The 25,115-nt window shown below is 42.8% G+C and overlaps 1 protein-coding gene across 2 annotated transcripts in view; it reads right to left on the bottom strand.

Annotated features, from left to right (window-relative positions):
* The window catches only part of LOC126480726 (NF-X1-type zinc finger protein NFXL1), a 113,157-nt gene that overhangs the window by 84,975 nt on the left and 3,067 nt on the right, over positions 1 to 25,115 (bottom strand). For both annotated transcript variants that reach the window (XM_050103994.1, XM_050103995.1), the window contains exons 2-3: positions 20,903 to 21,042; positions 877 to 1,004 (exon numbers count right to left, since the gene is read on the bottom strand). In XM_050103994.1, the coding sequence (XP_049959951.1) occupies positions 877 to 1,004; positions 20,903 to 21,042 (268 nt within the window). The remainder of the gene's footprint in view (positions 1 to 876; positions 1,005 to 20,902; positions 21,043 to 25,115) is intronic.

Genomic DNA, 25,115 nt, shown 5'->3' with positions numbered 1-25,115 from the left:
CACACATTGCACAGCCAGTGAAGGAGCTGCTGCAGATGCATTTCAGAAATTCTAGAATTATCAGTCACCATTTCCCTATGTCCTGGCCATCCAGATCAACTGATGTGTTTAGCACTCTAATTATGAATGTAACTGAATTGAAGGCCCATACGCACAATGCATTCTGAATGTGACCCCAGGACACATTGATCTGTTGTGGAACATGCTGTTTCTCCATTTCAACTTGTGGCAGAAAACGGTGGACAGCATATTGAATGTGTCTTGTGCCCGTCTCATGACAATTAGAAACTGACATCCTTTGGCTTTTTATGCAGTTTTTGGTGTCATGATAATAAAAAATTGATTTTTCCTGTCTGATTTGGTACAACTTTGCCTTGGTGGATGGGATTATCTAACTAACAGTGCCACAACTGTCTACTGCTGAACGTGTGCAGTCAGGCACACTGAACAGTATGCATGGTGTATTGTGCAACTCAAACCATAGAAGCCATATTGCGATTCATCTGTCATTTGTAGCCAACCCCATTTACGGTAAGAAGCGTAAGTCCTCCCCCCTCCCCTCACACTCGTTAAAAAGGCAGAGACATCTCACTTTTACAACCACACAGTCTGTGTACAGGAAGAGAGGTAATACAGGAGACATAAGAGGAGGACAAAAAAACTGTGTGTTCTCATCTGTATTCCGGGAAAAGGAAGAGCTGGTTCTGCAAATTGCATTTCAATTTTTTAATTTTATGTTACATATAACTGAATGACACTGGTGCAAATTTGTAAATGGTGATGCAGATAGGGAGATTACTCATAATTAACTATGCTTAAAGTAAATTCAGTGGGTAATTAGTAACAATTTAAGACAACTATCAATGAATTGCATACCAGGTGAATTCGTATTTCAAGTGGCGAGTGTCTTCTTCTGCTTGTTTCTGATGCATGATACTGTCTTTTGCCCACCGCTGGATGCAAATTAAGTGGAAGAAACAATAACATTTTATGCAGCTCCATATCTGTAAAAGAAATTAAAAAATATTGCCACATGCCTCCTCTCATTATATGTTCTTCACACAAAGTGCATAGTGACTATAAGAACCAAGCAGTAGTTCTGAAACGATTATGGAGTATGATACTCAAAGAACCATTTTACTTAAAAAAGTAAGAAAAAATTATTTCTTTGTTTATTGGAAATATCTTCTCTTTCTGTAAATGGGACAACACTATTATTGGTAGAAAAAATGAATATATGTATATTTTCTTTTTTCCAGGCAAACAGGATTTCTGGCCAGAACTTCTCTTTAGGAAGCAAAATTTCAAGTACACGTACGTGTGTGTGTGTGTGTGTGTGTGTGTGTGTGTGTGTGTGTGTGTACATGTTTATCCATATGAGTACCTTCTATCCACACAAGTACACATTTTGTTTGTTTCTATTTATCTCTTTGCTTAGACAAGAACTACAGTTTAACTGCAAAGCACACATCTGACTTTTATGTTCTACTCTATGGTTTAGCAATATTATGAAAAGGATAGTTGCCACTCATCATATAGTGGAGATCCTGAGTCGCCTATCTGCGACTCAGTATCTCCACTATATGTAGAGTATCAACTGTCCTTTTATAATATTGTTACATTCCATCCTGGATTTCCCATTGTTTGTCTATGGTTTAGCATTGTATAAGAAGTGTACTAAGAAAATTGAGTAATACACACACATTCATGTCACATTTTCAAATGTACTGCCTCTAAACTCAAGGTATCTATTCATGAATACCAATTATCAAATAATTTTTCCAGATGTCTTCAGCGAACTGAAAACTTCCACTGTTCTATACCAAAGTTTTTTATCCTAAAAAAAATCTTATTTTTAGTAATCAGTCCTTACAGAAATGAAGCACTGTAAAATCATGGCAAAATTGTGGCTATAAGAAGCCAGCATGCAAACTCTACCGCCTACAACATTGAATAATACAATCAAATTCAGACCAAAGTGCTCAAATGTTGTGATGAAGAGAATTGTTTGTTATATCACACACTTGAGTACAAGATTACAATGTCTCAACAGTGGAGTCAGCATTGTTCCACATACACTTAAAATGATAGTTCCTTGAAGGACAAACTACACTCATGCAACAAACATGTTACAGCCCCGAAAGGAATGGTCCCATATATATACAACAGCATCAGTGGTCATGTAAATTATTAGAGTTGAAAGGTTTTGTTGTGAGTGTAGAATGATCACCTCATCACATGAGTGTTGTCACCACAAGATCATGTCAGGCCTGATAGCATATATAATGGACATACACTTCATCACACAGCAACATAACCTGTTCATGTCTCTACCTGCCCATTGAACACAAGCAACAGACAACGTCTCATTTCATCTCAAATCGTCGGTTGAAGACTACCAGAAGTCAGTCTACAGAACTATCATACAATGAGTAGGCACTTTTAACTTCGCTTCACTTGTGGCTATATTTGCAGTGATGCAATGTATGGGAAGCATGAACTGCTGAGGGTGGCAATGGTTCATTTAGAATGATTAATTTCAGTTCCCCACTATCTCGGATAACTATCATCTTCAATCAAAGCTGCATCAAAGGAAGAGGATGTATCCCACCAAAGTTTTGGAGATACACGCCAGTGTTATCTCTAGCAGGTTCAGATTCAAGGGACGTGGTCATGGGGGTAATATACAAACCCTCTCTCCCCCAAAGTCTTTTCACTACCAAGTCTTTACATTTTTACACAGGTTTATTTCCACATGTGTCAAATAGCTTTCGGAGAATAAAATTCCACAAAACTAAGCCAAAAAAATTCTACAGAACTGGAGGCTACATTTGATACAAGATACTTTTCAGTTGCCCCCCCCCCCCCCCCCCTTTTTTTTTTTTTTTTTTTTTAGGGCGCAAAACTTCTATGGTCATTAGTGCCCGGTCCGTAACTTAGGAAACAGTAAAAAACCGAAATTGAAAACCAGCAGCAATGAGAACGAAAGTCATAAAATTGGAGAAACTAAAAGCAGAAGGAAGGCTTAAAAATCCACTACAGAAAGGGGTTGGTTGTCCCCAAAAAAAGCTTCAAATGACTGACGTCATTTCACTGGCACTAATAAACTTGAGAACGCGGTCGGCTGAGCGCGTGTCATCTGCTAAAATTGACGATATATCAGGCGATAGCTGTAGACGGGAGCGTAACGGATTAAAATAGGGGCACTCAATTAAAAGGTGCCTTACCGTCCACAGCTGAGAGCAGTGGGGACAAAGTGGGGGAGGATCGCCGCTTAAAAGATGTCGATGACTAAAAAGACAGTGCTCTATCCGGAGTCTAGTTAAAATTTCCTCCTCCCGACGACGCGTTCGGGAGGAAGAGGTCCAAGCACAAGGAAGAGCTTTCATGTCCCGCAATTTATTATGGGTAAGTGTCGACCAATGCGTGTGCCATAAATGAACAACACGTCGACATAGAATGCTCCGTAGATCGATGAAGGGAATCGATTGAATAGCTGGCCGAGGAAGAGAGACTGCAGCCTTGGCTGCAATATCGGCCGCCTCATTTCCACAGATACCAACGTGTCCCGGGAGCCAGAGGAACGCCACCGAGACGCCCCCCAGGTGGAGCAAGCGAAGACAGTCCTGAATCCGGTGGACCAGAGGGTGCACAGGATAAAGAGCATGGAGACTGAGGAGAGAGCTGAGAGAATCTGAGCAGATAACGTACTGTATCCGCTGATGGTGGCGGATGTAGTGGACAGCCTGGAGAACAGCGTAAAGCTCCGCAGTATAAACCGAACACTGGTCGGGAAGCCGAAATTGATTTGGGGTGTCGCCAACAATATAGGCACTCCCTACACCTAACGATGTTTTCGAGCTGTCGGTGTAAATAAATGTGGCGTCCGTCATTTGTGCACATAGAGCAGCAAATGCCCGATGATAAACAAGTGAAGGGGTACCATCCTTGGGAAATCGACAAAGGTCACGGAGCAGGCAGATCCGGGGACGGAGCCAAGGCGGTGCTGTACCCCAAGTTGTCAAGAAGGTTTTAGGAAAGCGGAAGGAAAGAGAATGGAGCAGTTGACGGAAGCGGACTCCCGGTGGTAGTAGGGAGGAGGGGCGGCCTGCATACCCTACATCAAAGGAGGCATCGAAAAAAAGGTCATGGGCTGGATTAGCAGGTATGGAAGACAGATGGCTAGCATAACGACTCAGAAGGACTGCTCGCCGATTGTACAGCGGAGGTTCAGCAGTCTCAGCATAAAGGCTTTCCACAGGGCTGGTGTAAAAAGCTCCAGACACTAAACGTAATCCACGGTGGTGGTTAGAGTCGAGGCGCCGAAGAATAGACGGCCGAGCAGAGGAGTAGACTATGCTTCCATAGTCCAATTTCGAGCGCACTAAGGCGCGATGAGGCGGAGAAGGACCACTCGGTCTGCTCCCCAGGAGGTACTATTCAGGACACGGAGGGTGTTAAGGGATCGCAGACAGAGAGCCGAAAGATAGGAAACGTGGGAGGACCAGCACAGTTTTCTGTCAAACATAAGACCCAAGAATTTAGCGACGTTTGAAAACGGAAGGTTGACAGTACCTAGATGTAAGGAGGGCGGAAGAAACTCCTTACGCCGCCAAAAATTAACACAAATGGTCTTACTGGGAGAAAAACGGAAGCCGGTTTCGATGCTCCAAGAGTGGAGGCGATTGAGACATCCTTGAAGACATCGTTCAAGAAGGCTGGTCCGTTGAGAGCTGTAGTAGATTGCAAAATCGTCCACAAAGAGGGAGCCCGAGACATCAGGAAGGAGACAATCCATAATTGGATTGATGGCAATGGCAAACAGTGCAACACTCAGCACGGAGCCCTGGGGTACCCCGTTTTCTTGGGAGAAAGTACGGGAGAGAGTAGTGTTCACCTGCAACCTAAATGTGCGCTCTGCCATAAATTCGCGAAGAAAAAGGGACAGCCGACCTCGAAAGCCCCAAGAGAACAGTGTGCGGAGGATGCCTGTCCTCCAACAGGTATCGTATGCTCTCTCCATATCAAAAAATATTGCTACTGTTTGGCGTTTCCGGAGAAAATTGTTCATGATATAAGTGGAGAGAGCAACAAGATGGTCAACTGCAGAACGATGCTTTCGGAATCCGCATTGGGCAGGTGTTAAAAGACTGCGGGATTCCAGCCACCACGCTAAACGGTAATTCACCATACGCTCCAAAACCTTACAGACACTACTCGTGAGAGAAATGGGGCAATAGCTAGAGGGGAGATGTTTGTCCTTTCCAGGTTTTGGAACAGGAACGACGATAGCTTCCTGCCATCGTCTGGGAAAAAGTACTGTCGGTCCAAATTCGATTATAAAGGCGAAGGAGGTAACGCAGACTATGGGTTGATAAATGCAGCAACATTTGGACGTGGATACCGTCCGGTCCTGGGGCGGAGGAGCGAGAAGAAGAGAGTGCATGTTGGAGTTCCTGCATGGAGAAAACAGTATTGTAGCTTTCGCGATTTTGAGAGGAGAAAGCAAGAGGTCGCACTTCCGCTGCACGTTTCTTCGGGAGAAACGCTGGCGGGTAATTTGAAGAGCTCGAAATCTCAGCAAAGTGCTTACCCAACGAGTTAGAAATTGTGACGGGGTCCACTAATGTGTCATGCGCGACAGTGAGCCCAGAGACCGGGGAGAAACTAGGCGCGCCTGAGAACCGTCGAAGCCGACTCCAAACTTCCGAGGAGGGAGTGAAGGTGTTAAATGAGCTAATAAGGAATTTCCAGCTTGCCTTCTTGCTATCGCGGATGACACGACGGCATCGCGCTCGGAACTGCTTATAGCGGATACAGATGGCCAAAGTAGGATGGTGGCGGAAAACGCGGAGAGCACGTCGCCGCTCACGTATTGCATCACGGCATGCCTCGTTCCACCAAGGAACTGGGGGGCGCCGGGGCAATTCGGAGGTGCGTGGTATTGAATGTTCCGCAGCTGTAATGCTGGGAAAGTGACGGTCATCGAATGTCGCTAGAGACGAAAAAAGTGTCCAATCGGCTTGGGCAAACTTTCAGCGTCGCGGGCGCATGTAGGGCAGTTGACGCTGCAGTCTAAGGACACTTGGAAAGTGGTCACTCGAGTGTGTATCATCAAGGGCGAACCATTCGAAGCGCCGAGCTAGCGGAACAGTACCGACCGCAAGATCCAAATGAGATAAATTTGTCGTGGAGGCAGACAAAAATGTAGGGACCCCAGTGTTGAGGCAAACTAGATCTGCTTGGTGGAAGACGTCTAGCAATAGTGAGCCACGTGGACAAGGATGTGGAGATCCCCAAAGCGGGTGGTGGGCATTGAAGTCCCCAACCAGCAAATATGGGGGTGGAAGCTGACCAAGAAGATGAAGGAGATCAGCCATTGGTGTGGACGATGGAATGTATACAGTACAAAGAGAGAACGTGTACCCGGAAAGGGAAAGACGGACGGCGACAGCTTGGAAGGAAGTGTTTAAATGGATTGGGTGATAATGGAGAGTTTCATGGAGAAGAATCATGAGTCCTCCATGTGCTGGAGTGCCTTCAACAGAGGGGAGATCATATCAGACGGACTGAAAATGAGGGAGAACAAAGCGGTCATGGGGACGCAGCTTTGTTTCCTGAAGACAGAAGATGACCGGCGAGTAGGATTGTAAGAGGATCGACAATTCATCCTGATTGGCTCGAATACCGTGGATATTCCAGTGGATAATAGACATAGGGTGAACAGAAAATGGAGGAATGTGACCAAGGTCGCTGTCAACTCAACGACTGCTCAGAGCTTGCGACCGACAGCATGGAATGGCATTCAGCCGAAGGCAGAAGATCCTGATCCATAGGTTGGTCAGGAGCAGCTCCTGCCACCAGCGATCGGCCGGTTGATTGGCCGCCAGCAGTGCGCCTCGGCAACACAGAAGACGGCCGTGGGCGATTTCCGCCAGGTGGTGCTGTAGATGGGACACGCCTTGGCGTAGAAGGAGAGGAACTGGGTTTCTTTGTAGCCTTCTTGGAAGTATGATGTTTAGAGGAAGGAGGAACCGATGGTTGGGAAGTTGCCGTACGTAAAAACTCTTCACGAGTATGCTCTTTTTTCGAAGTCTTGGTGTCTGACTTTTGGGCTCGAGATTTAGCAGAACTCGACGAAGGGTGAGCCAGAGAGTGGGCAGGTGAAAGTGGTGAGGTTGAACGGGCGATATTTGCGCTGGCCGATCTGACGATCGTGGCACTAAAGGTGAGGTCGCAAGTCTGCGTGGCCGCCTCCTTTGTTGGCCGAGGAGAAGCAAGGACAGTGCTGTATTTTCCTTTCTGAGGCACGGTGGGCTGTCGGCTGGCGAATAATTTTCGAGCAGCAAAGGTCAACACTTTTTCCTTTACTCTAATTTCCTGGATGAGCTTTTCGTCCTTAAAAACGGGACAATCTCGAGAGGAAGCAGCGTGGTCACCCATACAGTTGATGCAGCGAGGGGATGGAGGTGGACAAGCACCCTCATGGGCATCCTTGCCACATGTAACACATTTGGCCGGATTGGAACAGGACTGGCTGGTGTGATTGAACCGCTGACACCGATAGCAACGCGTAGGGTTTGGGACGTAAGGGCGAACGAAAATTATCTCATATCCTGCATTGATTTTCGATGGGAGTTGAACTTTGTCAAGTGTCAAGAAGACAGTGCGGGTTGGAATGATGTTCGTGTCAACCATTTTCATAACGCTATGAACAGCCGTTACGCCCTGGTCAGACAGGAAGTGCTGAATTTCTTCGTCAGACAATCCATCGAGGGAGCGTGTATAAACGACTCCACGCGAGGAATTTAAAGTACGGTGCGGTTCCACCCAGACAGGGAAGGTGTGTAGTAGTGAGGTACGCAGCAATTTTTGTGCCTGGAGGGCACTGACTGTTTCTAACAACAGGGTGCCATTCCGTAATCTGGAACAAGACTTTACAGGACCTGCAATTGCGTCGACACCTTTCTGAATAATGAAAGGGTTGACCGTGGAGAAGTCGTGACCTTCGTCAGACCGAGAAACAACAAGGAACTGTGGCAACGACGGAAGAACTGACTGTGGCTGAGACTCAGTGAACTTACGTTTGTGAGCAGACATAGTGGAAGGTGAGGAAACCATTGCGGAAGAATCCCCCATGATTACCGGCGTCTCCGATGGCGCGCTCCTCCCTTGTGGGGGCCCACTCTGAGGGCACTCCCGCCTTAGGTGATTGTTCACACCTCAGGTCACACCTCCCGACAAACCGACGGAGGGACCAATCGGCACTTTCGGAAGGTATCAGCTCGGGTAATCACCCCTCCCTGGGCCTGGCCGTTACCAGGGGGTACGTACGTGTCCTACCTGTCTATCCGGGGCGGGGAATTATGCGTTACCCCGTCACCGGCTAAGCATGGAAGTGCGTGGGTCGGCCTTCAGACACGTACGGGGAGGAAGAAAGAGAAAGGGAAAGGAAAGAAGAGAGGTCTCAAACGCCGCAGCGGAGAAAATGGTAAAGAGAAGAGGTAAGGAAAAGAGAAGGACAAAGGAAGGATGAAGACATACAAGCAAGGAAGGCGAAGAATACAGTACATTTACAAGCGTCCGTCTCCGGACGTAGGCACAAACCTTACTCCCAGATGGGGAGAAAGGGAAGGAAAGAGCCAGAGGTGAGGTGGGGGGGGGGGGGGGGGGGGGGGGGCGAAGATGGGGGATGGGGAAGGATGCGGAAAGGGAAGGTATGCAGCCCGGAAAGGAAGGAAGGCCACATTAGCTCGGGGTCCCGTGCTCGCTACGCACGTATCCACAAAAGAGTTGTGGATCCCCTGGGGGGTTTCAGTTGCTTGTCTATGGCTTGGATGTGTGGTTGCAGAACATACTGCAGATAGAAAATGGTACCCATTCACCAGCTGATTGTATCTGCTGCAGAAAACAACAAATTCAAAATATTTTGAGACTCAGAGACTCCAGGTAGAACCAGCAAACCACAGGAAGCTGAGTAAAGCAGACAAATGTGGAAGACCCACCACTTGGCAGGAATAGAGGCAGAAGGGGGATGGGGGGTTCCACCCACTTAACACGTTCACATAGTCGTCGTCTGCAGACCTCTGTTCACAATTGTATTAGTAAGTGAGACACTAATAACAGTGATTGCACACATCGATTACACAGGATATCCCAGGAGGAATGGTCAATACTCTAGGATGACAGAATCAATCATCGAAAATGCATACCTTAAGAGGTATGAGCAGTTAATCTGCAATACTGTGAAACAAAGCTCTTCTACTGCAAGTGCTTTGCTTTCCATATTTCCAGAAGGGTAGTATGGACTAAAACAAGGAAAAAAGGTAAAACAAACATGGACTCCAAAGTGCATACATTAAGAGCTATGAGCACTTGTTGATCTTCACTATTATGGAACACATCTATTCCACTGAAAAAGTGTTCATAGCTCCTAAGGTGTGCATTTTGGAGCCCTTGTTTACTAGACTTTTTTGCTTCAAACGATTGTTTCTATCATATCCCTGAAGATTGACCATTCCTTCTGGAATACCATTTATATTGTGTAAATTATTATATAAAAGTTGTTAGACATTTATGCTACTACAGTTCTTAAATCAACTGCACAACACACAAACTGTTTTAAATTTTCAGACAAATGCTTTTAAAATTGTGTATTTTTCTGAACTGCAATTGCTTACAGTCATGCTTCAGTGATGTGCTAAACACTAATGTAAAGAAAGTACACTGTCTGACAAAGTGAAGCACCCACAATTATAGGAGAAAATGAAATGAAATGTCACAGGTAACAGGATATGTGATGTTATTTTTGTGATTACAAAATGGACTCAAGTTTACAATCAAGTTGGCACTATTATCCCACTTACCAGTACAACATTCTACGCCCTCTGGTGTGGATGCATGCACTGATTTGGTTGGAAATGGTGTCAGATTCATCACATCCTCTCCCGAGACAAGATGGCCCACAACTGTTGTACCTTGACCTTGATATCCTAGATACTGACACTGGGACAAAATTGGCACCCGAGCTGGTCCCTATCAGGGACAGATATGGGGATCTAGCTGGCCATGGGAGTACCTAAACATCATACATGCAGTTCATAGACAAACATGCCACATGTGGAGGAGCAGTGTTCTTTGAGAAATGGCATGACAATACCGTGGAATGAGAGGTAACACATGAGGACACAGGATGTCCATGACATTCTGTTGTGCTGTTAGTCCCTCAATCACTACCAACCATGACCTGAAGTCATATCCAGGGGCTCCCCAACTATGACGCCACATGTGACACCACTGTGCCCTCTCCGAAGGAAGAATGGGACGACTCCCTAGGTTACTGCCATACTGGCTGTCTGGGGTAGCGCAGAACCACAATTCATCGTTGACACCATTCATCAGCAGCAGTCCTTGCTCCCCGATAACAGCACCACTCCAAATGCAGCTATTTGTGTTGTAGTGTTAACAGCAGCTTATGCAGAGGGCGATCCCTAGTCTGGCTGTTGCTACTCTCCAGTAAATGGTATAGGATGACATAGAATTTGCAAGAGTCCATTATTTTGGATGACAGGCACAGATGTGAACACGATACAATGTGCTTGGTGTACAATATGGTGATGTCTCCCATTTGGTGGTCAGACTTGCTCAAACAGAAACATAATGACGAGTATGCCTGCCCTCATATTACCATGCAGTCCAAAATAGGGTCACTGTCACGTCTGAATTCCCCACAAATTTGGATACTGCACTATTCAACTTGCAGGCCAAATGGAGACTCAAAATAAGGCCCCTTTCAAACTCTACTGAGTGCTGATAACGCTGTCTCACATGACCACTCAGTATCTCTTTTGTCTTTCACAGTGATCACTCAACATCTGACACTGTTTAAGCCTTGTCTACACCCTACCAGGCCTGGCAACAACACTAAACATGGGCAATACTATTGTAATCTGGTGGCCATTCTGTGCTTCATAGAAAATTGCAACTCTCATTTACATACCCACTGATGGTGTGTATGTTTACAAAAGGAGATTAAATCCGACCATGTTTCTGGGTGCTTCACTTTTTTTTATCACACATTGTACTATCATTATAGTAAAATATTTTATTATTATTATTATTATTATTATTATTATTAGTTCTGGGTCTCTGTTGGGATTTAAATATCTCCTCCAGAAGCACGTTCCTAAATTTGCATCCAACCTCTAGTGCCATGGCATGAGGATGTATCTAATATTACCTCAGGTACCGATTCAGGGAACTCCGTCGGCACAATAGTGTAATGCCAACACCTTCCCAAATTGGTTTCACAACCTGAGGCCAGGTGATTTGGCAGGACGCTTAACACATTCTTCTTCTGTAGTAGAAAAGGTGCTTAGCTGGTATGACGAAACCCTCCGATCCGGCACTGAAGCAAGCACGGTTATCTCAACACATGTTGTCTCGACTCATACATGATGGGAAGTAGTGCCGTTTTGTATGCAAGATTAAATGTTGGGCATTCAGACCTAGCAGTATCTGCCATTGATCACTGCCTACACTGAGAAGTACTCCATGCTGGCTGGTGACCTGATGTGGGTCATCCAGCCTTCATTACACCTAGTTGCTACCTCATGTAGTTGCTGGTCTATGTACCACGCCTAGAGTCTTGATGCTGCTGGGAGCTGAACAGGTGCCTTCCAAATGGAGTCTACTGCTGGCTGGCATCAACCAACTCCAGGGTGCCTCCAAGTGATCCTTGGTTCACAGTCCGCAGTGATGCAGAGACTAACTGCATCTGATTTGTTGCAGAGGTGCCACTTGACCTGTACGCACACACTCTGCTGGTGTAGACTTGCAAACATGGGCTACTGACAATGCATTTTTCACCAAGATCCTGGGATCAGGGCACATGCGCCTTATTTCTACATTGCCACTTGGTGCCATTGGCTGTGCACATCAGCACCTGACACTGTTGGTAGCGCAACCACTGCTGGGCCAGCTGTGCTGCATCTGCATCTAACATAATGTCACTGGGACATGGTTACCACATAAGGCCACTGTGCTGCAGGGCCTCGCTGAGCAAAGCTACTAAAGCTATCACCACACAAACCATTTTTTTAGTGCTGTGACTAACATTGCCAAGCCGAGTCATAAAATGACATTGGGATGCTGTTTACATCAGCTGTATGAAGGCTTCTGAATAAATAATGTTGTTGTTATCACTGCATTTATAATTCCACAGCAGCCAAGGAACTGGTTCTTCATATGTGCCGCCCAGCCAACCATCCTACACATTACTGTGACCTATTCTGGGGTGAATAATGCTTGGATCATCCTGCCTCGTAGTAACTGGTATCAGAAGGGATCAGTAGATTTGGGGGACATTGTGAACCAATGTATGACATCATCAGCACTTTGGGGTGGGTACAAACACACTGTTTTGCTCTGACTGTCAACCTTTGAATAATGTGCAATGGCGAGTAAGTTAGGTTGGAGGACTGGGTATATGGTGAAATTTATGAAGATTAATGAGGGCATAGATATATATGAGGGGGAATCATTGGGAAGATTAAGCCAGCAGGCATCTGGTCAGGTGCAAGCAATGTAATTTACAAGGTCTTAGTGCCTCCTGTATGCACTCATAGCCTTAACATTCTTTACACGTTGAAGATATGGATAATAAGCCACACAATGTGACAAATGCACATGGTTAGCAGTTAGGTGGAAGAATTAAGTTAGTGCTGAAATTAGGTATCCTTGTGTATGAGGTAAAGGGTTTATAATGAGTGAATCAAAGGTATTGACGATTACCGCACAGGAAGCAGTTCAGTCTTTTCTTTACTCGATCAGGTAGCCGAATTGAAAGACTTGCGTAAGCAGGTGGATGCAGCGGGGAAAAAAGCAGGGCCTCTTCTATTTTGTCTGTAGCTGTTCTAGATGCAGCTACCACTAGCCTAGTTAATCATTTTTCAAACAATGCAGGGGAGGATGTATTGGCATTTGTTGATAACCTGCTGCAAAGCTGGGCTATAGAACAGACTAGCAGTTGTTGCAAATGGCCAAATTATGTTTAACGGAGGAAGGACTGAGAAACGCTCAGTCACTTGATGTGCTGGGAAGAGGTCGAGTACAGCAGTATAGAAGACAGAACGGCTGTAGATACTACTAACATACCACAGTTTAAGAGATGTGGGAAAGTTGGACATTAAGAACAGGACTATATGCGAAGTAAGGGACATAACAGGAATGGATGAAATACAAATAAACAACCATTAAACGACAATGGGAGCCCTAGGTTCACTGAGTGGCATTCCCAGTAAATTTTAATGCTACAGAAACCTATGCAAAGGTGGAATGATGTTTTATTGGTATAGTGGACAGTTCAGAACACAAGTTTTTATTAGACACAGGTGCACATGTGTATGGTAAGTCTGGGCCTCATGGGAATGAGGTGGTTAAACCTTCCACAGTACAGTTTATGTAGAGTTCATGGTAATGATGTGCATTCACTGTCTTCAGTGAACATAAGTTTTCAGGTGGAGCAAAAAATTCTTGGAAAATTCTAAGTTTAGCATTGTATAGCTGATGGTTACTGTGGGCTCCTAGGGTTGGATTTCATGTATAAGTATCATGCTAAAATTGACCTTGGACAATGCATGGTAGAACTTGGGGCACACCATTACATCAGGAGAAAACTTTTGTCAGTAACACACTGCCACAAGGTTTGTCTCTTGTGGAGGACAAACCGAATAAGCTGCTTGCAAATGCACCAAGGATCAATTCATATGATCAAGTATCACAAAGTGCAGGGAAACTGCTGTCGGTGATTGTGGGAGAAGTAAATACATTGTGTGGTTGAGACACTGGGAGAAAATGGAGATTTAAATAAAATGTGGCATTTTGTGCACAGGAGTACTGTACATATACAGGAAATAGACACTGAGTGAGTAATGTCCATCAATCTTGATAATTTTGGGATAAAATACATGGATCTGCCCAAGCATTTTCCACTATAGACCTATGGAGTGGCTATCACTAGCTAGAAGTAGCACCAGAGGACAGGCCAAAAGCTGTGTTGAATGTTTCTTGGGGTCACTACCTATACCAGTGTATGTTGTTCTAATTGAAGAATGCACCAGCCACATTTCAACATTTGGTGGAGGGAGTATTGAGGGGATTAAAACCAAAATAATCTGTGGTGTATCTATATGATATCACTGTGTTTGTCAAAGGTATGGAAGAGCATGTGCAACAGCTGAGGGAGGTTAAGGGATTACACACAGCACATCTTCCTTTTAGTGTAGAGAAGTGTCATTTTGTACAGTAAGAAGTAAATTATTTGGGGCATGTAATGAGCCAAGGTGGGGTATGAACAGATATGAGATTGATGTACGATGTAGAGTTGTGTAACACCTCAGACAGGCAAAGAATTGTAGTCATTTTTCGGTTCAGCAAATTATTATAGGAAACTTGCCCTGGGGTTTATTAGTTCTCATGCATGCACTTATTAAAGAAGGGTTGAAAGTTTAGCTGGACATCAAAATTCTAGAGTGCATTTGGAATTTGAAAAATTGAAGAAACTGTTGACAAATAGCCCACTATTGGTCTATCTAGATCACGAAAAGGAGTTTGTGTTATTGTGTGATGCTAGTAACCGTGCAGTGGGCTGTGTTCTAAATCAGGAAGTAAGGGGCATCCAGTCACTTATGAGTCCCGACAATTACACAAAGCAGAGAGAAACTATTCTAAGACAGAAAAGGAGATGCTGAACCTCATATGGGGCATGCTATACTTCTGCTGCAATTGTGTGGGAAAATATTTAAAGTGACAATATATCATGTGGCACTTTATGTGGCTTTTGGCATTAACCCCACATGTGAGTGTGTCTGTGTACAAAGTACACCAATCACAAATAGTATTGTTTTGTTCCATTGTTGATTGTTAGCCTCTACATATTCCTTCATTACTGCTTTAGTTAATGTAGTACTAAGTTGTGTTGTCATACATCCAAATGAGCGGCAGTAATATAAAATAAACAACGATCTAGGTGAGAAAAAAATTGGAATTTGCCCCACATTCGGAGCTAGCAGCACAATCCCACAATTAGGCCATTATTTATACAATAACTAGTAATCAGATAATTAGTTGGCAGGGATCTGATGCAATCACACTGTTTAACCCTTGGAATGGGTCATTACTGTAGGTAACAACTGTATGAGGCAACCGGGTGTTATAATGAAAGGTTTATTTCATTACTGTTTAATTAAACAATGCTTTAGCTAATAAACTATAAGTTTATTTTATTATTGTTTAGTTAAGCTAAGATTAAACTGTGATTCTGCTCATACAGGTTTACCTTGGTAACATAATGACAACTATTCTTAACATGTGTACAAACTGCGGTGCACACATACTTGTGTTATAAAAAACAGCGCGCCTGCTTAAGAGTAAAAGAATTTGACTAGTTGACTTACACAATGGGCAGTGAAGTTAAGTAAATTTGATTTCAAAGTAGTCCATTTGCCTAGTAAAAGACATGGCAATGTGGATAGTCTCAGCAGAACAAATGGTGTATTACAGACAGTAGGTCATACTATTGCAGAGTGGCACAGAGCACAAGCTGCTGACGAGGACAGCAAAATATTTGGAACACAACCACAGTTTGTCGTACACAACACTGTATTATGCAGAATGACAAACCCTGGGGCTTGTGTTGTGGTTTCTGTGAGAAGTAGCATGGAAGAAAGCAGAATAAGTATGGAAGAAAGCACATGATCATGCAATATTTGGTCTTGGAGGACATAGAACCACAAAGCAAAGTGTAGCCAAGTATTACTTGTGGCTTATGCGTAGACAAGACATAGAGCAGCATATAAAAAACTGTGTGCCATGCACACAGTGAGTGGAGTTAAGTCATCAATGCATTCTATTACAGGTTACTGTAAGATCTTCCGAAGTGATTGGGATGGATATTTTGGGACCTTTTAACTAGACACCAGTAGAGAACCACTATTGTATGATCATAACAAGAAGAGGTGCAGATACGGAAAGGTGTCCGGCAAGGTTGCGCACTATCCTCTGTTATCTTTAACGTATACATTGAAGAGGTGCTCAAAAAAGGAAGGGAAAATTCACAGACAGGTGTAGTAATTCATGGCCAACGAATAGATACGATAAGATATGCCGATGATATAGCTGTCCTGGCTGAAAGTGAAGAAGATCTTGTAGTCCTACTGAATAGAATGGATAAAGTTATGGGTGAAGAATATAATATGAGAATTAATAAAGCAAAAACAAAAGTAATGGCATGCGACAAAGAAGATCAAGTGAAAGTCCATGTTCATGTAGGCAATGAACTGCTTGAACAAGTTGATAAATTTACTTATCTGGGCAGTAATATTACCAGGGATGGAAGGAGCAAGGCAGAAGTGAGAAGTAGAATAGCTCAAGCAAAGGCTGCTTTTAACAAGAAGAAAAACATAGTAACATCTAAGAGCATCAGCCTTGAAACCAGGAAAAGATTTTTGAAATCATATGTGTGGAGTGTGGCACGCTATGGGTGTGAAACATGGACTCTCAGGACAGAGGAACAGCAGAAGCTAAATTCTTTTGAAATGTGGTGCTATAGACGCATGCTCAAAATAAAATGGATCGACAAGGTCACAAATGAAGTGGTTCTGGAAAGAGCAAGTGAGAAGAGAAGCTTCTGGAGTTTCATTGTTAAAAGAAGAGTGCAATTTATAGGCCATCTATTAAGACATAAATGACTCCTGAACACAATCATAGAGGGATATGTCGAGGGAAAAAGACCAAGAGGAAGACCACGACTGAGGTACATGGATCAAATCGTGAAAGATGTGGGATGTAACACCTATAAAGAAATGAAGAGAAAAGCTGAAAGATGCACAGAATGGAGACAACCTGCCATTGTAGCTGTTGCAAACCAATCCTTGGATTGGCCACTACAGAAGAAAACAATCATTATTAACATTATGTGAGAATGGTCATTGTCTCAAATCAGCAAGCTGACAGAGTAGCACATGCAATGATGAATAATTGGTTGTTAAAGTCTGATGTTCTGGAAATGATAATCACAGATCAGGACACCAACTTTATGTCAGAACTGATTATGCAGTTGCGCCATTTAGCAGTAGTGACCTTTTCGGCATATTTGCAAACTAAGGAAAAGTCCATTAAATCAGCAGGCCATTCGAAAAATGGAATGTGTGCATCAAAAAATACGGAAAAGGCTGGGCCTTTATGCGAATAGCCAAGATAATGACTGGAATACTTTATTTCAGTACATGGTCACAGCTTATAATTCTAAAATCCATGTAAGTACAGGTCTACAGCCATATTAAGCAGTGTGTGGTCAATAAATGCCATCACCATTTGAAGTAATCAAACCTATGGTGGGGAAATATTGGGAGCCCATGAGGAATTTCATGAAGATGTTGAGAAAGGTATGAAGTGAACGTAAAAAGCTAATACCAAGGCCTTTGAACGTCAAGAAGAGATTGGGCAATCCAATGATAAAGCGCCGGAGTATCATAGAGGTCACTGGGTAATGCTGATATGTCCATAGATCCCACAGGGGAAAATGAAGAAATTCGTCACCAGGTATCGTGGTCCATACCAGGTAATTAAGATAACCTCACCAGTTAATGTTCCAGACAGCTTAAAAATTGTGTGCAATGGTCATAAATGCCAGACATGTAAGTCCTTTTCGATGCATGTCACATTCATTACCACCAAAGCCAGCGACACACTCAAAGATGACCATGCGTAAAACTTTATTTTGTTTTCTATACATTGCACATAGCCTATGGCTCAGAGGAAAAAATAAATTCACCTTCTTATTACAGCTTAATTTGTTACACTTGTGACTATATGACCCCTGTGTTTAAAAATTCACAACACGTATAAATGAGTTACCACCTATAACAGTTCTAATTAAAACGTGGGTAGAACTCGGAAAAATCAAGGCATGTGTTTTGTCATGGGTGTGTAGCATGACCTGAATGGACAAAACGCCACATATGGCAATTTTTTCACATCCTATGCATTGAGTCAATGTCTTCTTGCTGAACCGAGAGAACTCTTAGTCACTCTCTGTTTTGAAGACAGAAATAAGCCAGCATGAAATATAAATAGTGGCCACTGTTAGAAGAATACGAGCAGGATATTCTTCAACACCAAGTTCCATCAGCAGAAATCAAAGTTCCAAATATGACAGATGCAAATTCTGTCCGTGGCAACAAAACCCTTATAGAGTTTGAGATGTAGCAAATATGTATGTGAAGCTCACATTACACACACTGCCCAAATTGTTGACCATAATAAGTTTGAATGTAGCTGAGGCAGCTAAGAATTTAGAAAATGGAGCAACTGAGCTTTCCCTTTTATTAGCTATTTCTGTTTTATTCTGTTCTGTTCAGAATAAGAGGACAAAAGTATTTTTTTTTTTTTTTTTTACATCACTTACATGATTGTTAACTTCTAAAACTGTAATATTTATTTTATGGCAAATAATGCCCTAATAATTTTTAGTACAGCAAGCTGAGAACTTCACGAGTTACTGTCATTGTAATTTTTGAGTTAACTGACAATTTTAAATCTTGCTGCTCTTCAAACTATATAAAAACTCAACTGATCTATGTCTCTTTCTGATAAAGTGCAGCATGATAAAAATATCTGTGTTTTTGTATATGACCATCTGGTCTAACTTCCATATGTTGTTGCAAACAGAACCTAAAATTAAAATAACTTCATGATTTATCAGTATTATGCCCTTTAATACCAACTGGGTCATTATGACCTCAAAGGGTATATTTGTACAGCATTTTAAGGAAAGGGGCAGGGTTTTAAATAGTTACATTCTAGCTGCAAGGCTAAGTTTTTAGAAACTAGTAACATGGTTTCTCCTTACTGCAGACAGCAGTTCTTTCTCACATTTTGTTTTCTTTCAGTACAACCAATGATAATACATTTATCAAGTTATTCTTTCATATCTATGATGCACATCCATAAAGTAAGTTTCCCGGTGTAGGGCGGGAAAGGGGGGTGGGAGGAGGTCATGAACAGAAACAAAACACAATTTAGTTGAAAGATTTATTGTAACACATAGCGGAAGTATGAGCTATTTTTCATTTCACCACTGGAATTCAGATATTTGTCACACTGTGGGACCAACTTTTATAGCCATGCATTATAGATGTCTGCCACATGGGACTGGAAGCACTGAATGACAATCATGTCTGCCACTCTGTAAATATGAAAATGCTGACTCCAACCCGACAGGAATTTCTCGAGGTTCCAGAAAGGATGGAAATCGCTGTGAGCAAGGCCTGGGCTGTAGCATGAATGATCAAACACCTCCCAACTGAACATTTGCAGGAGCACTGTTGACCACCGAGTTGTGTGTGGCAGAGTATTATTGTGCAGCAAGAGAACACTGGCATTAAGCATCTTGGTGCGGCTTGTTGTAAATGTCATGTCACAATCGCCACATTGTTTCACAGTAATGTTCACAGCATTCTTTGTCTCACCTCTTGCCAAGAATATGAGGACAGCTCTGTACTTATCCCAGAACAATGAACACAGCACTTCCCATACCTACACGGTCTACTTTAATACCACCTTTCATGAGAGGCACTGTGATGTCATAGCATCGAATGCTGCTTGGTTTCTGGGGTATTGTGTGCAAACCACTTCTCGCCAACTGTGGTGTTTCGGTCCACAAACTCATTGCCATCATCATGGTACCACAGCAGAAAAGTGAAAGCCGCCCCCAAGCACTTTGCTTTGTGTTCTGGAATCGGTTGCTTTGGAACTCACCTCGCACACAGTTTCCAGAACAACATGAGCTTTGTGACAATTTCACATGATAAGGAGCAGCGCACCTGTGGGAACTGACTGCCGAGTTCTGTTACGGTGAAACGACGATTCTCATACAAGCTCCACAAGGTCACCCTTAATGATGGGTGACCTCCCGTTAAGCTCCTAATCATCAACATTTTGGCAATTTCGTGCAATGTCTCTGCACCAGCGACACACCATCTCCTTGCTCATTACATTAGGTCCACAGACCTCACACAGATGATGAATTTCAGTTCACACACTTCATCAACAACTGCACTTCACACACTGCGGAAACTGGAACACGAGTCTCCAATATCAACTGCCACTACAAAGCTACTGTGAGACATCGGGAAATTTCGTTAGCACATGTGTCATGCCATTTTATTACTCTATCATGTACATACCATTGCTTCATGCAACATCAGTTTGTCAGCTACAGGAAATTTACTCCACGGATGTGCCTCATATTTAGCTCTCATAGAATACTTACCAGCCTTCGTCCAGAATAGCCAATAAAAGAATAGAAAATTACATAACTGTAATTAAGCTTTTGTCATGCCAATTTATGATGGCATCAATGGTAACTACTTTATCTCAGATGTTGCTTGCTTGGTTTTATAAACGTAGTTCAACACACAATATAGTATTCCAGGGTCAAGAGGAATATTTGATAATAGCCACCAGTGACAAAGTTATCTACTGCTATGTCACCTTTCAGTATGTATTTCCACAGTTTGGTTGTTAGTTGGCAAAGCCAACGAATTTGAAAGCAGAAAACTTGATTGTAGCAATACTGATCTGTAACTTAGCGCGATGTCTATTTTAGGGTGGAAGGTGACAGCTCGGTTGTGAGTTGGTGAAACCAACAAATGTTAAAGCAAAAAAACTTGGTTGTGGTGACAGACTAATTTGTAGTTTAGCTCGTTTGAAAAATTTACCACTAATATCAATAGTCGCCATATTGTTAATGTTAACTGTGTGTTTCTGTCACTGGTCAAAGCCAATGATTACTATCGAATATTCCTCTCTATTCGTACCCCATACAACTGACAGTACTCACAGCATCATTTCTTTTCACAGATGCTATACAGATCAGACACGTTGCAGCACCAGACTGGAAAACCTCCTCCAGAAACCGCTGTGTACGCCCAAGCTCATCACTTCTACCCCCTAACTGAGAGTACGACTTCAACACAGACTCTGCAAAGATTTAACAAACATTAATGTTATGTGTAATAAATGAATTAATTGATATTCTTGAATTACACATTCATACATACATTTGCTCAGTATCATATGTAACATCAGAAAGAGCCTATCAGAAAATTCGATACTGACTGGCACAGATGATGCTTAACAAATGACATGAACTGCAATAATTGTATTCATTATGAAAGAAAACGGAGTGATCGACATAATAGTTTACCATATCTGCTGGTTTTAATGAGTGCACTGTAGTTCATGATACTGTCATTTTTCTCGACCAGTAATATCACTGTCAACACAATGTTTTTAAAACTCATGGAAACAGCCAGATCTGTGGTGTAGCCCTAAGATCTAAGTAAACTATAAGGCGATAGCTTCACTGTGAGCAAAGCCAAAGAATGTGTCATGAAAACAAGTTGCTGCGGTTCTAGTCCAAACTGGTTTGATGCAGCTCACCACATAAGTCTAACCTGTGCTTCTTCATAACTACTTTAGCCTACATACACTTGACCTGCTTATTGCTGTCAGTCTTAGGTCTGCCTCTACAATTGCAGCAGTCTGCCCCCTCGCTTCAGCAGTTCAGTGATCCAGGAAGCTAGGTCGGAAATACAGAAGCGTCCGATCTTACCCGTCGGCTTTGACCCATGACGTCACAAATATGGCAGAAACGACCATAAACGACAATTCCAATATGGCGGATATAAAAACATCGCATACGTATCATAAACACTGAAATACACAGGTTTCACAAAAAGCCTAATGACTCTAACGGGACAAGCGTGGGAAATTGGGGGTTTTTGGGTGGGGAGAAACTAAATATACACAAATTAATGATATCAATATAATGGAAGGAAACATTCCACACAAAACCACGCAAAACGACGAAAAAAAATCAACATCACGAAACTGACCAAATACCAAAAAACATATTATTATCCAGAATCAGACACTTCCCTTGACCTACATAGATCTACAGTAACTCCCGATCCCATAAATTAGGATCGAACACTTACCTTGACCTATATAGCTCAACAGAACCTCCCGATCACATCCCCCGATACAAAACTCAAAAAACACTTCCCTTAAACCTACATACATCTACAACAGCTCCCGATCCCATAAATTAGGATCGAACACTTCCCTTGACCTATATAGCTCAACAAAATCTCCCGATCCCATCCACCAATACAAAAATAAAAAAAAACCACAAACCATAGCAAACAAACATTTCCCTTAAACCTACATACATCTACAGCAGCTCACGATCCCATAAATTGGGATCGAACACTTCCCTTGACCTATATAGCTCAACAGAATCTCCCGATCCCATCCCCCAATACAAAACTCAAAAAACACCACTAACCAAAGCAAACAAACACTTCCCTTAACCTACATACAACTACAGCAGCTCCCGATCCCATAAATTGTGATCGAACACTTCCCTTGACCTATATCACTCACTAATACAAATTCCGCTTCAAAACCACGAACACAGCACTCACCACTGAGCAACAGCAAACTGACCCCAACAAACCAAACAAACGTAAACCATGAACACACCACCAGAGGGCACGACAAACACCCCCACGACATCTACAAACACCCCACAATCACAAACCAAACTCCGCGCCGTAATGACGTCACACACCACAACACGCTTACGTCACGGGTCAAAGCAGACGAGTAAGATCGGAGGTTTCTGTTGACCCGCTAGGTCAGTTGCAATAGCCGCCATAAGACTGCACTGGCAGACACGACCCAGCACAATGTCGTCACTACTACCTAGCTTCTGATCTTGCCAAATGCCAATGCGGAATGTGTTCATGCCACTGTGTAGGCTGTTAGTGGCCGATCGTGCAAGGTGATGGATTCTACACGTTGTGCCCTCCTGCAACCCATAAATATAGTCGTCAACATGCCCAAATGTCTTATTGGCGCTTATCTGACAGAGTAGGTTTGAAGTACACAACACTTTGGACACCTTGGCGCCTATAGTTTGACACTGTCAGACTTGCCATAGATGTGAACTGTACTGGAAGTCAGCTGAGTCACAGATGCAGATGACATTACAGCAATTGCTACCATCACTCAAATGCTTGCAGTATCTCCCTCTGCTCAGGAACCACTGACAAAAAGACCCCATACCACCTACCCGTATCTTGTTAGGCAGGCCATCCTTACAACCCTCTGCTCATCTACTCCATGATTGTAACACAAGATGTACCTCCCATTCTTTCTTCCATTACCAAAATAACTATTCTTTCATGCCTCATGTGTCTCATCAACCTACACCTACTTACAGAAAAATTGTGTCATAAAGCTCTTTTCCCCAAAATTTGATTCAGTATCTCTTCATCAGTTACTGGATCCGATTTGAATACATAAGTATGCTTTTATGAACATAAGACAAGGTCAGGCATGGCCTTGATGAAGAAACCATTCCAACATTTGCCTGAAATGATTTAGCAAAACCACGGAATACCTAAATCAAGGTGGCCAGGCAAAGCAAACTCCATCCTCCCAAATATGAGGTCAGTGCCTTAATAAATGCACTGATTCATTTGGTTGGTTGCTACTGTACAATGGTCTTTGATTTAGGGACTAAGCACAATTTGTGACAGAAAATTTATATTTAAAAAACCATAGTTTTACACTGCACGCCTTATGGATATCTGCTGGTGACCCTAGAACCATGGACACCCATCTCATCCTCATCATTCTTTTTTAAAACGGCATTTCAAAAACTTCTACTATCCTCTTGGAAATAAACTATTTTTACTTAATGTCATAGAGACAATTAGGTCAGGCCCGAACATCATAGTTTGGTAGTGAATTGGCAAAGACAACAAATGTATCATAAGAATAACATGTTTTGCAATATGCATTCCTCAAGTTATATTTACATCCCAAAGGAAAACAATTTTCATGCTGTGGTCAGACATTTTCAGGATTTTAAAAGGTTTGAAAGCATTAACAATATCTTCCCCCATATAACCAAAGGGGAGGGGTGTCCTAATGTTTTGATATTTGGAATATGCGCAACAATATGACATCATAGTTGCCAAAGTGAGGCCATAGGAAGTGCCCAATTGCACCCGTCTATTTTGACTTGCAACACAATACTGTTGTGGTGTGTGACGTCACTATGGCACGTGTGGCTTTTTTTCGTGTTGTCATATTTGATGGTGTCCTCTTGTGGTGGATGCTTACGTGTTGAGTTTAACATGTGGTATTGCGTTAATTTGAGTCTCGGTTATCACTTTGGTAACATGGGTTTATTTGAGTCTGAGTAGTCAGTGCAGTAACGTGGATTTGGAAGTTTTTGATTTGTTTTCAGTGAGCTGTTATGGCTTTTTTTCCTTTTGTTTGTGAGCTTGGTGCTTTCGTTGGTTGTGTTTCATCTGTTTTATAATTATGGTATTTCCATTATATTTTAATTGATGTAGTGAATTTTTTTTTTTTTTGAGTTGTCGGGGTTTTGGTTTCACTGGTATTTTGAGAGTTATGTAAATGTGTGACTTCTGTGGTTGTGTTGTCCTTCTATTTGTGGTTTGCCAGTAGGTATAAAGAGCTGCGTTTGAGCAAATATAGATCAAGGGAAATGTCTGAGTCCACTTTTTGGAGTTGTAGGTATTTGTTGGTTTTTTTATACCAAGGGCTTCATTTGAGCTATATCAGTAGAGTGAAGTGCACAATTCCTGTTGGTGTTGTGGCTGTAGCACTATGTCGTAAGTAGGGATTTAAAAAAAATATAATATTCGTTTTGGGATGGTGTGGAATTTTGTACTGTTATGTATTTAGCTTGTCACCCATCGTAAGCCCCCAATTTCCCGCAGCTGTCCTCTTAGTTTCATTTTATTGTTGGAGTAATAAGTTCTGGGTCGACAGAAGCGTCCGAGGCTTTGACCCGTGACGTACGGGTGTTGTTGTGTGTGACGTCATGAAGGCGCTGAGTTTGGCGTGTTTGTAGATGTCGTCGTGTTGTGGTTGGTTGTGCTCTCTGGTGGTTTGTTCAGGGTGTTCGTTTGTGTGGTGTAATGGGCTCAGTTTGCTTTTGCTCATTATCC

This window comes from Schistocerca serialis, chromosome 5 (genome assembly GCF_023864345.2).
Source record: "Schistocerca serialis cubense isolate TAMUIC-IGC-003099 chromosome 5, iqSchSeri2.2, whole genome shotgun sequence".
NCBI classification, from domain to species: Eukaryota; Metazoa; Arthropoda; class Insecta; order Orthoptera; family Acrididae; genus Schistocerca; species Schistocerca serialis.
This window is presented reverse-complemented; position numbering and strand designations above follow the sequence as displayed.